The sequence below is a fragment of the Chenopodium quinoa genome, unplaced genomic scaffold (genome assembly GCF_001683475.1).
Source record: "Chenopodium quinoa cultivar QQ74 unplaced genomic scaffold, ASM168347v1, whole genome shotgun sequence".
NCBI lineage: Eukaryota > Viridiplantae > Streptophyta > Magnoliopsida > Caryophyllales > Amaranthaceae > Chenopodium > Chenopodium quinoa.
In genome coordinates, this window is record NW_018743894.1 from 21,037 (window position 1) to 35,972 (window position 14,936).

Here is a 14,936-nt window from a genome sequence, read left to right on the forward strand (position 1 = left end):
ATTTTGGATGAAGTTTTGTATTTAGGTCATCATTGATTGAATGTACGATGTAACTAGTTCTAAGGTGATTTGTATTTGTTTTGGAATTTTAGATATTTTAAGAATTATTTGTAAGTGTCGTTTGATTATCTTTCATTAATAAACTAGATTATCCCCGTGTGAGTGTGCGATGCACGGTTTTAATAAAAAAAATTATAGTATAGATATCGTATATACAATAAATCTTTTCAATTTTGTCATAAATTAATTGGAAGGAGATTTCTTAAAAAAAAATATGTATAATTTGAATATTTCAAATAAGAAAATTTCCGCATATTTGAATATTACTCCGTAGTGTTAAAGAATTGAGAAGAGGAAATAACAGATCTTTAAATCAAAAGAAAGGAATACAGTAGCAATTCAATTTACTATACTTCGATTTTCTAGATAAAAATTGTTGAAAGAACTTACTTAGCTTGTTTACGAAGTATCACACAAAAAAAATAATAAAAAAAACTAATACAAAAAAATGACATCATCAATGGTTTTAGGCGCAAAAAATGTTCATAAGAAAGCGACACGTATACAATTTTGAAGAGAAATGATGTCAGCAATATTTTATTTTACTAATAGTTAATAGATTTTTTTTTCCATACCAAAAAAAAAAAAATTACTAAGTTTTCATATGGGTGTAATATTTTTTTTTTTTGAAAAAATGTGTGTAATTTTTTTTTTGTACAAGTTACAAGTGATGACCAAAATGGAGTTTAGGAATAATCCCAAATTTTAAAATATTAATATCTTTTGTTAACGTAATTAAGTATCTATTTCTGAGAAAATTATGAAAAATGACTTTTTAAGTGATCGACTTTTTGAAAAAGAAACGAAAACTTGTAAAAAAGGACCTTTTAAGTTGCATTTTGTTTGTATGGGGTATTTGGGTAAGTTGCGTGGTGGTCAATGTCGGAGCTCTAGCGTTGATTATCACGTGTTAGTCATGTGACTTATTTATTATTTTTTTAACAAAAAATCCCCAAATTTCCTTTCTTTCTCGACTTAACCCTTTCATCGATTAGGTCGGGAAAGGATGGAAATTTGGGATTTTTTTTTTTTTAAATAAGTCACGTGATAGTCAATGCCGGACCTCCAGCATTAACCACCATCCAAGCTCACCCAAATATCCCACACAAACAAAATACAACTTAAAAGATCCATTTTCACAAGTTTTCACTTAAAAGATCCTTTTTAAGAAGTTGACTAGAAGTGGGAATTTTGAATCCAATGAGGTCTTTTATTTGTCCCATCCGTTCTTATTGTTCAACCCACCTTTTATTAATTCCACAATAATTACACCCTTATTTAATGCGGAGTATTTTCTTAAATTGCAAATGTGTAGTAATTGAATAGAATATACGTAGTATATAAATAAACGATCATGGGATGTATTTTTTTAATAAGTTGTATAAATAATACAAGTTTTATTTTAGAGACAATATGAAGGTGTTTGACCTCAGCAACTTGACTAACATTTCATAGAATTTTTTAATTCCTAGTTGGTCGAAGGAAGGAGTATGTAACCTTAGAAGAAATCATAAACAACTTAGTTGAATTGCACTGTTTTGAGGGAGAAGAGTCCTTACATATTATTGTCTCAAAGTGATGAATGAAATTTCTTAGTTTTTTCTTTTTCTTAAACTCAACATATTATTTGTTTGTTTCATTAAAAATTCTTTGATTTTTTTTTTTTCAATTTTTGTAGTGGTTTATTGCAAGAATTTCTGGTAAATAATTTTTTTTTAAAAATGAGAGTTTTGGGTTATGAAATGATGGGTTTAAGAGTTGTGTTGATTCTTGCCTTCGTTTCCATCAGAATTTTTGATATTGAAGCACAAACAAACACTCAAGATGGTAAGCTTCTGTGATGGGTCTATCCTACAAAATGCTGTATTTTGTTAGTTGTTTATATTATGTTGAATTATTTTCAATCTTCTAGTTTTAATTTCTGTGTATAATTATTGCTTTTTGATGTGAATTTATATAGATGGTTCAGAATCTTTAGTAGGTTGTTTCCAGAAGTATTTCTGTAACTTGGTTTATCATAACCTTGTTGTCTAAGTATTTCGAATATAGGAAAGCAATTATGTCTCTCGGTTTATTTCGAGCTTCTAAATATGTATGTGTTCAATGTGATTAATTGACCGCTTTTTTCTCAGGCACGAGGTGCCAAGATTGGAAGTGTTGATAGAAACTTGTATTCATTTTTTGTAGTGTAAACAATAATCTATTTCGGGTCTTGACTAATGTGATGTTTGGGAAGATTCATATATCTATCATAATATTGTTTTGTATGTGATTTAAGATACATTAATACTTTAGTGTGAGATATACAATCTATTGTAGAACACCATTAAAAAGAAGATTTGATTTTATTATTCATAGCATCAAGAATCTTATGTGGTGGGAGGACTTGTCAGTTCTTGAGGCTTAGCCTTAGTTATGTGGCAATGCAGGTTGTGCCAAGTGCAATGATTTCCTGTGCACACAGACAACTGCTTGTCTGATGCATTTAGTATTCTAATTTTATGTGATTGATCACTGACATGGAACAAATGGTATGCATCCTGCTGATTTCAACTAGTATATACTAGTATGAATCTTGAACTAGAACGTTATTATTATTTTGGAAGATCGTGGAGCTAGTATTCCTTTTTTGTAGACTTTTCGATATTCTTATCCAAACACTAATCAATCGGAATGTGATTTTAGATCAAGTGCTATATGATGAAAAAATTTATTGCTTATCAAGTTTTCAATTCAGTATATGTGCACATCATTAACATTGTGTGCAACAATACATAGATATTTACTTATCTAAATATATTGTTTTTCAATATCTAAAATCTTTGAATGTTCGTGTAGCTGTTGCTTTGCAATCTCTCACAGAAGACTGGGAAAATTTACCCCCAAATTGGTCTGGTCAAGATCCTTGTGGCAGTCAATGGGACGGAATTAGCTGTACTAATTCTCGTATTACTGAAATGTAAGTTGCAGTCTTTACAAACTGAGTCTGCAGACCACTTTTTTCTACTGTGGATGACCTTGAACATGGTCTTTGTTTGTTTTAGAACATTGGCGAATATGGACTTGAAGGGTCAACTGACGGGAGATATTGCATCTTTATCAGCACTCCGAATTCTGTAGGTTTTCACAATCCACTTACCTCGAAAACATAGATATTATATGCCTTGGCAAGAGATGCTTTCATTGTAGCTTATATGCATATTAGATGATTGGATTATTGTAACTATGGATATAGAGTAATATATCTGTCTTCCTGATTATGCATATATGTATATCAGTAAAATTTTATTTTTGCTAGTTTTTCATTCATTTGTTCAACTTATTCAGGGATCTATCATATAACAAAAGGCTTACAGGTCCTCTTCCTTCAAGTATTGGGCAACTGAAGGCGCTTACAAACTTGTGAGAAATATTCATAATTATTTGAGGATCTTAACTTTCATAAAATGTATACTGTACTATTGTTTCTTAATTACTAACTTGTGAACCTTTCCATTGAATGTGTAAGAATCCTTCTCGGCTGTGGTTTTAATGGAAGAATTCCTGACTCAGTGGGTTCTCTAGAGCAGCTTGTATACCTGTAAGAATCTAACTGTTTCAGATGTTCAGCTTTTTAGATTAAGCTTGTCTTCTTCATTCTTTTTTTTTTTTTTTTTGTGAAATTCTGAACAATTAAACATGGAATCTTTGTGCCTTGCAGATCTCTGAATGAAAACAAATTTACTGGTAAAATCCCAGCTTCTATTGGAAATTTGAAACATCTTTATTGGCTGGATCTTGCTGATAACCAGCTCACTGGAGGTATTCCCGTTTCCAATGGAAGCACACCTGGACTCGATCTTTTAGTTAAAACAAAGCACTTGTATGTAATATAACTCCTCTATACCAGTCAGAATTTTAGCATTCATTTGTTGTTGAACAATATCAAACTAGTTTTAACATTTAACCTTTTTCAGTCATTTTGGAATGAATCGACTCTCAGGCACAATCCCGGCTAAACTTTTTAACTCCAGCATGATACTGATACATGTGTAAGTGTTGTATAAGTTCCTACATCACTTTCATTTTTTAAGTGCTTTATAACTCCAACTTGGGTAGATACTTTGTTAAATTGCTGGATTTTCACATTTTCTGCTTTGCATTCATGTTAATGTTTGAGATAATTAGTAATGGCTATTCCCTAGGTACATGAAAATTGAACTTGAGATAAACAATTGGACCTTTTCGATTTTCCACTATATGCTGCAGATATGGTAACCAATGCAGGAAACTAGTTGACCAGAACCATATACACAGACTTAATATTCTGTTTGGATGTCTTTACATGATGTAGGGGATGGCGTCAAGTTATGCTTACAATATTGTCCCAGATTCCCAGCTTTTAATTTTAATTCCCCCTCCTGAAACGATGAATATTGATGTTCAAGAGGAATTAATTTCTTTATTTTTAATAGCTAGTCTGTTGGGAATCATGCTGGACGAAAACATCAATTTAACACTTCCATGATGTGAAGACTAGTTTGTATTCTGAACAAAAAACAAAGGCTTGTTTTTATGCAATTTGTACATAATGATGCTGAAAAGTTAGATAAATGTTCTAGTCAATTTTACTGCCTCTTTCACTTTTAATGTTTTGTTTCAAAGCATAGCTTTTCACTAATACTAAACATTTAACAATGTCAGGCTTTTTGATAACAATGATCTCACTGGAAGCATTCCTTCATCATTAGGTCTTGTGAGCACATTGGAGGCTGTGTAAGTGCTAAACCAGGCAGAGTTGTTTTAACTCTCTGATACTTCATTTTGCTAATAGTCTACTACACTTTCTGTACCAGGCGTTTTGATAGAAATTCATTGAGCGGTGATCTTCCAGCCAGTATTGGCAACCTAACAAATGTTAATGAGCTGTAAGAAAATGACGAAAACATGCCTGATCCTTCAATAACTTCTTTAACCAATCTTCATCCTCCTATAGCATTTTTTAACAGATCTTTGGTTTTGCTATTTCAGGGTCCTTTCCCACAATGCACTGACTGGTCCCATCCCTGATCTGTCTCGCATGCAAACTCTAAGTTTACTGTAAGTGTGAACTGAATAACATAATTGGTCAGCTGTATGGGTTGAGAATAAATAGTGTTATTAAAATATTAAGTTCTCATGCCTCTAGATCTTTACATTGTCTTTTCTCATATCTTGCCTTGTTTTAGGGTTGGTTTGGCATTGGCTTAGCTCTTAAAATTGTTACTACGAGCAATATACAGAGCCTGCTTGGCATTTTTAGCCTGCATTATCCCATTGTAATGCTATCGCAGTCTTTTACATCAAGTGTCAAATGTCATAAGGCTTATGTGGGTAGATACTTCAATTCTTTGTAGTAGAGTTGTGATGTTATGGTCATAATAGACATAGGCTCATATGTGTTGGTTCAGTGTCTATGATTTTTTCCCTTATCAGTTGCCAGTTATCATATGTGATTGCTTGGTAATTCTTATGATGGTGAATCACCAAATTGGCTTCTAGTTATCACATTATATGTACTTCTTAGTCTTTGTAGTGCAGATTTACCTTTTTTCTTGTAATTCCTCATTTTATTATTCATGATTTTTTGTAGCATAGTAGATTTTTATTTCAAAGAATTTGTTGCTCTATTAGCTGGTGATCCACGAACGTTAAAGCTAGTTTTTGCAAATGAAAATGAAAATAGGCAGTTTAAATTACTAGCTTTCATAATGATATGATACCTTTTTTCTGTTTATACTTCCAAAATGCAACAATATTTTAGCAAATTTATGATTTTTTGTTGATTTTTCCGATTTACAGGGACTTGAGCAATAACTCTTTTGATGCTGCAGAAGTTCCACAATGGATTTCTTCCTTACAGTCTCTGACAACACTGTATGTTCTTTGCCTTCCTCTCTGCTTCTTAACTTGACATATCAGGCTTACTCTAGAATGTTAGGGTAGAATAAAGATATTAAAGTTTTGTCCTATCGAGTCTTCATAAAAGTATTTGTGAAGAAAGCATTCCTTTGATTAGACTCATGCAATTTGATTAGGTTGTCACATAATACATATTTTTATATCTGCTGACGGGTATAAAGTATAGTTATTATTATTATTATTATTATTATTATTATTATTATTATTATTATTATTATTATTATTATTTGTTTTTAAGGATTTGACTGTACCATACAGCTGACCATCTCAGTCATCATATGTCCTGTGATAGTGTTATTGCGGAGAGTATAGTCAAGCTTTGATACAACAAAACTTATACTCCCTTCGTTGGTGACAGTCTATTGATAGTAATTATGAATTTTAATCCTGACTCTAAATCTAGACATATGTAAATGAAGATGTCACTATTATTTTGTTCAGCCAAATTGAAGTATGGCTTGCTCAGCCTAAACCTAACCCATTGGTCATCTCTAATCATAATCTATTCATAACCTGATTTAATATGTATGGTAATCTTAATGCTATGAGCATATGTTGACTCTGCATGTGAAGACATTTTGCTAACATTTTACTGGCAGAATGATGGAAGGAGCAAAACTTGAAGGACCGCTTCCAGAAGAAATATTCAGCATCCCTCAGTTACAGACTGTGTGAGTGTTAATCTGAATCGTTTAAAATAATTTGGTGTTATTAAGGGATAGTGATGATTTATGCATGGCTGTTTTGTTATTGTTAATGACATTTACTTCTATTTTTACTTTTTTCACAGGAATATGAGGAACAACCAAATTAATGGCACTTTTGAAATTGGTGGCAACTACAGCAGAGAATTGCAGCTCATTGATCTGCAAAACAATTCCATAGAGGCAGTCACAGTAGTACCTCAACACAATTTCACATTGACGTAAGCTTTCTGAAACTATAAAATTCCAAGGAAAATTTCGAATTTTCAAAATAGGGAATTACATCTAGACAACTTATGCTCACCTCTTTACAAATCAGAGGAAGTTGGAAAGTTTGAAACCAAACCGACCCACAAACTGCAATAAACAATTTTAGCATGGATCCCTGATATTTTCTGTTTAGCATTCTGATTACTGTACTATCTTTTTGCAGACTAGTTGATAATCCTTTTTGTCAGGGTGATGGAGGGCAATTCGTTTACTGCAGAAGTGAGCACGATACTGGATCTAGATATACAAGTCCAGCATCTTGTATTGTTCGCACTTGTCCTTCTGAGAAAACTTTCAGCCCTGCCTGCAAATGTGCATATCCATTCACTGGAACTTTAAGATTTAGGGCTCCATCTTCCTTCGGAAACACAGATTATTTCAATGCTCTTCACAAAAATTTATTGGACACACTTGGTAAATATAGGCTACCTGTAGAGTCTGTCGCACTTCAGGATGAAGGTGTTGATGTATTTGGTTACCTAAATGTGAAGATGCAAGTATTTCCACTTGGACAAGATTATTTCAATAGAACAGGAATTATCTCAATTGCATTTGTGTTCAGCAACCAGACTTATAAGCCACTTGACACGTACGGTCCCTATGTCTTTGCAGCTGATATCTACACACATTTTGATGGTGAAGAACCTAACATAAATCTTTGTTTTCTATTTTGATTTGTGGTATCACCCTTTACACATCAATTGATTTCCTCTGACTTGAGACTTGCTACATCTGCAGGAAAATCAGGAAACAACAATCATACAGGGATTATTGTTGGTGCAGCTGTAGGAGCTTCCGTTCTATTGTTGCTATTGATATGCGCAGGAGGCTATGCATTTAATCAAAAGAAAAGAGCAAAGAAGGCAAAGCAGCAATCAGATCCATTTGGTAGTTATCAGTTTTATCTATATATATGTGATTGTAAATTGAATTATATGTAGCTTTCTGATGGGATGTTTTTCGTTACAGTATCTTGGGACACACATGGAGCTGGTGGTGATGTTCCTCAGCTAAAAGGAGCCAGGTTTTTCACATTTGAAGAGCTGCAGAAATGTACTCACAATTTCTCTGAAGCCAACAACATTGGTTCCGGAGGTTATGGAAAGGTTGTCTTTCACGCTATTGTTAAACTGAATCATAGTTTACTTTCTCTATCATGATATCTTATGTTGTTTTGCTGCTAATGTCATGAATTTTTGTAAACCTTTTTAGTCTTCAACGAGATGTTTCATTTTTAAAATAGTTGAAGGTTAAAACAGAATTTTATGCAAACTAAATCTTATTAGTCTTGAAACAAGTGATGTCCTGTAATTAACCAATTAGTTTAAATTCTGCAGGTTTACAAAGGAATTCTTCCTGATGGCCAAATGATTGCTATCAAAAGATCTCAGCTAGGATCTATGCAAGGTAGTCGAGAGTTCAAAAATGAGGTAGAGCTTTTATCAAGGGTTCATCATAAGAATCTTGTGAAACTTGTTGGATTCTGCTTTGACAAAGGAGAACAGACATTGGTTTATGAATTCATTCCAAATGGTACACTTATGGAAAGTCTTTCAGGTACCTATCTTACCCTTTAAACTTCATGCAAGGTACTATGATAACTACTCTAGTGCCACTTCTCCATGTCATGAGTTTAGATGTGCATGGAATATTATTTGATGTATCCCTATCCCTACCTTATCCTCCCTACCTTATAAAAAGTTTAAGAAAGCTCTTATGAATAGTGCTTAAATTTATATCCCTAAAAATGTTCATTTACATATTTGCACCCATTGAATTATAAAACCTTAAAATTCTCTTGAATTTCTTAAGTAACTTAATTATTTGTGTTTATTTCAATATTAAAACATCTTTTAGTCCCTCAATATATTTTGTTTTAGATTATATAATTGTATGATTAAAATTGTCTATTAAATTCCCTAAATAGATTAATCATATGTGTTTATTTCAATATTAAAAGCATCATTTAGTCTCTCCACTTTCTTTTTCTTTTTTTTTTGTTTTTTTTTTTTTTTTGAGCATAAAATTGTATGATGACTTATTTAATAGGGATTTGCAAATAAATATAATAAAATATGCAAATATTTATAAAACACAATGACCATTAGTAATAATTCTCCTGGGCTAGCCACTGCGTGCATCATACGCGTAAGAATCCCTAGTCACTCTAAAATTGTCATCGACCAATGATAATAGTTTGTAAATTTTATCATATTATCATTTGGTGCTCATTATATGTATGTGGTTATCTCTCATGATACAAGAATTGATTACACAGGAAAGTCTGGTATTCAAATGGATTGGATAAGAAGGTTGATGGTAACCCTTGGCTCTGCTAGGGGTTTGCAATATCTGCACGAGCTTGCTGATCCACCAATTATACACAGGGATATCAAGTCAAACAACATCCTACTTGATGAACGCTTGACTGCAAAAGTTGCTGACTTTGGTCTCTCCAAGCTGTTTGGTGACACTGATCAGAAGGGCTATGTTACTACCCAAGTCAAAGGAACAATGGTCAGTTTTGAATCCTCTTATTCTTCTGTCTTATGAAATTTTTTTACAGTGGTCTTCCTATATACAAAGTACTTTCTACAATGTCTATAAGCATGCATAATTGGTGTTCATAAACTTAAGACATTAGATGGCATTAACAATTAGGATCTCATCCCACTTTGGTCTTACACCTAGCAAGGGTCCAAACGAAATTTGACATTATGGCTTGTTTTTGTGCTACTGTTTTGCCTTGAACCGCAGTTGCATGTTGCGCGTGCAACATTATGACTGCTGGCTGCATATGAAGTGTTTCTATCTCTAATGTCAGCTCTATTATATGTCATTCATATCAAAAGTGAGTCAATCAGAGTGTTTTGCTAGTGTATAGCCATTGTCCATAGTGCTTCACCATCTAACCAACTGAAACCGTCATCCACACACCAGTATACTATGTGTTTGAAATACATAGTTATGTTATGCAAATCCAAATATTGCAACAAATGACATGGGTGTCTATCTTCATGCAGGGATATTTGGATCCTGAATATTTCATGACTAATCAGTTGACTGAGAAAAGCGATATATTTAGCTTTGGGGTGGTTATGTTGGAAATGGTAACAGCAAGACAACCAATACAAGATGGAAAATACATAGTGAGAGAGGTCAAAGAAGCAATGGACAGGACTAAAGATTTATACAACCTTCATAAAGTAATGGACCCATTGCTTCTTACAAATACAACCACATTGGTTGGTTTGGAGAAATTTGTGGATTTGGCATTGAAGTGTGTACAAGATGAAGGAACTAATAGGCCTACTATGGGTGAGGTTGTAAAAGAAATCGAGCATATTGTGAAGCTATCAGGTATGAACCCGAATGCTGAATCTGCACCATCTTCACAGACTTACGATGGAGTCAGTGGAGGGAACTTTGGTCATCCTTACTCTAATAACTCACTCTTTCACTATAGTGGAAGCATTCCACTGACAAGGGCTGAGTGAGCTTATATGACAAAGAAGTGTCGTGCTATTTTGACGGGTAACTCTGAATTCCAGTGATGGAATAGAGTGTTGTACACAATGTAAATGCCTTAATTTATCAACACCCAATTTTTGTTATTTTTTTCCTATTCATGTTGTAATACTTAGTTATTGTAGGCTCAATTTATTGTGTAAGAGATTGGTTTTTTAGATTATTTTGGTGATGAATATTGAATGACAATCAGATGAAAATATTGAATTGTTTGCGTATTGGATACAACATTGTAACTTGTGGAACCCTGAACTTCCTAGTAGAACGAATCCAGCATAAGATTCTCTCATGGAAGTTCTAGAACCTCTCCCAAGCTGGCAAACTTGTCCTCACAAATTCAATCCTAGACTCCTAGTTGCCATTCTTTCTCACATCCTATCCATCTACTTACTCCCAAAGAAGATTGAGTCTAAACTGACATCTACTTGTCTACATTTCTTCTAGGGATCCTCTATGGAGAAGAGGCCGATATATATTGGAGAAAGAAGGAGGTGTTGGAGCTAAGGAAAGATCAAGGAGGTTTAGCACTGAGAAACATACCAATGCTAAATACAACCTTGCTCTACAAACAAGAATGGAGAATACATAAGGTGGAGAACTCCCTAGTTAGTAAAGTACTAAGGGGGAAATACCAATGCTCACCGATCGAGTTTGCAAAAAAGAACAAAATCCCGTGAAGGGCTTCATGGGCTTTCAGAAGCATGACAAAGGTTGCGTTTCAGATGAAGGGGGGATTGGGGAAATGCATTTCCAATGGCAAGGACACAAGCATCCTAGATGATAGTTGGCTGAAAAGAGGTAGGATCACGTTCAAGGAGCCTGTGCAGGTCGAAGACTCGCTGAGGTATAAGAAGGTATGCCACCTAATGAATGAAGCGGGGGAGTGGAACTGTGGTTTGATATGGTGTCTGTTCGACTTTAAAACGGCGAGGGACATTCTTAGTACCGTAACTAGCTCGAATCAGGGGGAGGATGACGACGTTTGGAAGGATGACACTTTAGGAAACTACACTAAAAGGTCGGGGTATGCCTGGCTAATGAGTAATAGTCCAATCCATAAGGGGGAGAGTTGTAGTATATAGAGGAGGCTGTGGAAACTTGACATCCTGGAGCGATGGAAAATGCTGCTTTGGAAAATTCTTCAGGGCTGCACGAGTTCTCAGGGTAATCTACGAAAGAAAGGGATTGAAGTCAGCGGATTGTATGAGGTGTGTAGTAGCTTGTCTGAATCAGCTAAACATCTATTTAGGGACTGTTCGGTCATAAAATGAGTGGCTTGTGGCCCATTGGGAATCCAAATAGGTGGGTTGACCCAACATTCGACGTTTGGACACGAAATATTCTTCAGTACTTGTTCAAGGCAGCAAAAATAGAACAAGTCAAGCACTTTGCAGCTCTGATGTGGGAAATTTGGCTGCATAGAAATGAGGTGACTTTTGGAAGGAATACTTTGAATCCGAGGCGTATCATGGCACTACTGGAGAAGTTAGTGGCAAGATTGAAAGGCAGTAAGGTTGGGATTGAGAGTAAGGGAAGGAGCTTAATTAGTAATGCAAGATCTTTTCTAGTACGTAGGAAGATGTGAAGTGGAGTCCCTATTGACTATCTTCACTGATGGGGCGTGGAAGCAGGATAAAAAGGGGCATGTAGTAGAGGCATAGGCTGGGTAATCAAGAAAGGTCAAGTTGAAATGGTGAGGGGTGGGGAATTCATAATAGCACTATCACCACTACAGACTGAGCTTAATGCTATAAAGCAAGGTATCATGCAGGGACGTCAAATAAGTCAGTCAATTGAGATATGCACGGATAGCGCAATGGCGGTGAAGATCATTCAACTGTGCCATGGAAAGTTCGAAGACTTGCCCAAGAGATCCTGACTATGAGTAGTATGTTAGATTATTTCTATTGTAATAAAGTCTTTAGGGTTTAGTTTCCACGACCCACGCCTTAGCTCATGCAGCAAGGAAACAACAGTGGGTCTAGACATTACCTCTTATTTTGTTTCCCCGTTTTATATATATATAAAAAACCATTGTAACTTGTAAAGAACACTTTGAAGTTTAGAATCATGGTTCGGAAATGCGGTTTAGGTCACAATTGCGGTAACGGTTTCAGCATCACGGGAATGGAAATGATGCGTTTGTCGCGGACCGGGTCGCGGCTGTCGCGATAGGATTTTGATTTTAAAGGGGTTTTAGTGATTTTTTTTAGTTATTGACCCAAATCTATGTAGTAAATGATGCAATTACTGTTCCATTGGTTACTGTTTCATTCGTAAATGATGAGCTGAGTGTAAACAGTGCTGAATCAGCTACAGAGTCAAGCAAAATGACAAGGGTTCATAATGTAAGGAAGATTGCTGAAGAAGGAATGACAGCTCAGGAAGAGTAGGAGAATGATCAAGGGAATAATCCAGCTAGCCGTTAGGGAGAGTACTATGATAGGCTGTCATTGTACCTACTCTTTTGTCTTATTTCAATTAGTAGTGAGTCACCATTGTTATTTAGGATATTTAAGCCAAACAATGATGTAATAGCTGGTATTATGTGATTTTAATGAAATTTCCTTTTAATCTTATTTCTATTCTCTCTTTAAAATCTCATTGCATTTATTTGTTATTCTCAATTGCTTCCTCAAATTGCCCTGCTTTCTTCCTGGCTAGATTTCTAGGGTAATTGAACCAGCCTCTATTTGGAATCCCAGAATCAGGTATGGATAATTTATTAGATTGTAACATTGGTATCAGAGCAATGCCTTCCTTGGCCTGTCACTCACCATGCCTAAAACAAGGTCATCATCAGACTCTTCTCAATTGGGAAATACTGAGATGAAAAAGCTGGAGAATACTATGAAGACTCTACTGCAAAAGCAGGGTAACAAGCTTGATAATTCCTGTAAAACCAACCGTTTGAATTTTGATAAAAACATTAAATCTATTTTAGAGCTAAATGATTTGCTGTTAGGATCATCTGTGATAACAACAAATAACTAAGCTAACTGAGAAGACTATGTTAGGAATATCACAGCTTGATTTGGAGATCTATATGATTATCTAATTGCTGATCTTAAATCCCTTAAGCAGACTGGAAGTGTTCAAGAGTGATGCTTTTAATGCTCTTGCTAGCAGGCTTAATCTATTTAAGCCATACTTGCTAAGTTGTTATTTAGTTGGGTTGGAGGAGGATATTCAGCTCTCAGTAAGAATGTTCAACCCCATCAATTTACAGCAAGCTTTATGCTTAGCCAAACTACAAGAAGCTACCAACAAAGCAAAGAAACCCAAACAACCTATCAAACAACCACCCTACTACCCACACCATAACCAAATCAGCAAATTAAGCCCACCTTTCTTACAAATAACCCAACACAACCTGTAAAAACCCCAAACACTAACAGAAGAACCCTAACCCCAACTGAATTTTATGAGAAAAGGACCAAAAACCAATGCTTTTGGTGTGATGAGAATTTAAACCCTAGTTGTACCATATTGAGGTTGAGGAGTCAGAAGATGAAGAGGATGGCGTGCCAGAAGTGGTGGAACAGGATAGCTCTTAATGTGCTCATATCGCTTTGCAAGCCATGGATGGGGTGACATCCCTCTAGACCATGAGAGTAGAGGGTCACCATGGAAAGAAAAAGCTGCAAACTGTTACTGGACATTGGCAGTACCAACAATTTAGTTGATGCAAACAAGGCATTGAATCTTGATTGCAAGGTTGAAGAGATAACACCTCTATGGGTGATGGTGGCTGATGGGAATGAGGTCAACTTCAATCAAATCAGCAAGGGGTTTACTTGCAAGATGTAAGGCACTGAATTCAAGGCAGATGTATTCTTACTGCCTATAAGTGGCAGTGATTTGGTTCTAGCGATACAATGGTTCTCTCAACTTGGTCCAGTTTTGTAGGATTTCAACAATCTCACTTTGGAATTCAAGTATGATGGAAATAAAATTAAGCTGAGAGGAGTTAAGCCAAATAAATGGAAGGTGGTTCAACCTAAGAAACTCCAGGGAATCTTGAACAGTGAGGGAACCCTATATATGATGTAGCTCATGCCATGTGATACTCAGTTCTCACCTCAACCCATCTCTGAGGGCAATATCAACTCCCACCCCAGTCTGAATACACTGCTGGATAACTAAGAGGATGTCTTTCCACTATCTCAAGATGTACCTCCAGAGAAGGAGGGTTTTGACCATGTTATACCCCTCAATGAAGGCACCGGTGCTATTAATCTAAGAGCTTACATGTACCCTACTCTGTAGAAAAACGTGATAGAAGAGATGGTTATTAAATTGCTAGATTAGGGTGTAATCAGGCCAAGCAATAGCCCTTTTGCAGCAATGATAGTGTTGGTCAAGAAGAAGGATTGTAGCTGGAGGATGTGTGTCAACTTTAGGAGTCAAAACAAGGCAATAATCAAGGATAGA

The 14,936-nt window shown here is 35.2% G+C and overlaps 1 protein-coding gene across 1 annotated transcript; it reads left to right on the forward strand.

Annotated features, from left to right (window-relative positions):
- The first annotated feature begins 1,440 nt into the window (after positions 1 to 1,440).
- Positions 1,441 to 10,709, forward strand: LOC110686816 (probable leucine-rich repeat receptor-like protein kinase At5g49770). The gene is made up of 19 exons (XM_021863406.1): positions 1,441 to 1,887; positions 2,899 to 3,019; positions 3,105 to 3,176; positions 3,388 to 3,462; positions 3,569 to 3,640; positions 3,761 to 3,922; positions 4,017 to 4,091; positions 4,744 to 4,815; positions 4,896 to 4,967; positions 5,071 to 5,139; positions 5,881 to 5,955; positions 6,600 to 6,671; positions 6,791 to 6,925; positions 7,138 to 7,610; positions 7,713 to 7,862; positions 7,944 to 8,080; positions 8,312 to 8,531; positions 9,253 to 9,491; positions 9,998 to 10,709. The coding sequence occupies exons 1-19, from the start codon at positions 1,782 to 1,784 to the stop codon at positions 10,469 to 10,471; spliced, it is 2,871 nt and encodes a 956-aa protein (XP_021719098.1). The 5' UTR covers positions 1,441 to 1,781; the 3' UTR covers positions 10,472 to 10,709.
- Positions 10,710 to 14,936: the final 4,227 nt, after the last annotated feature.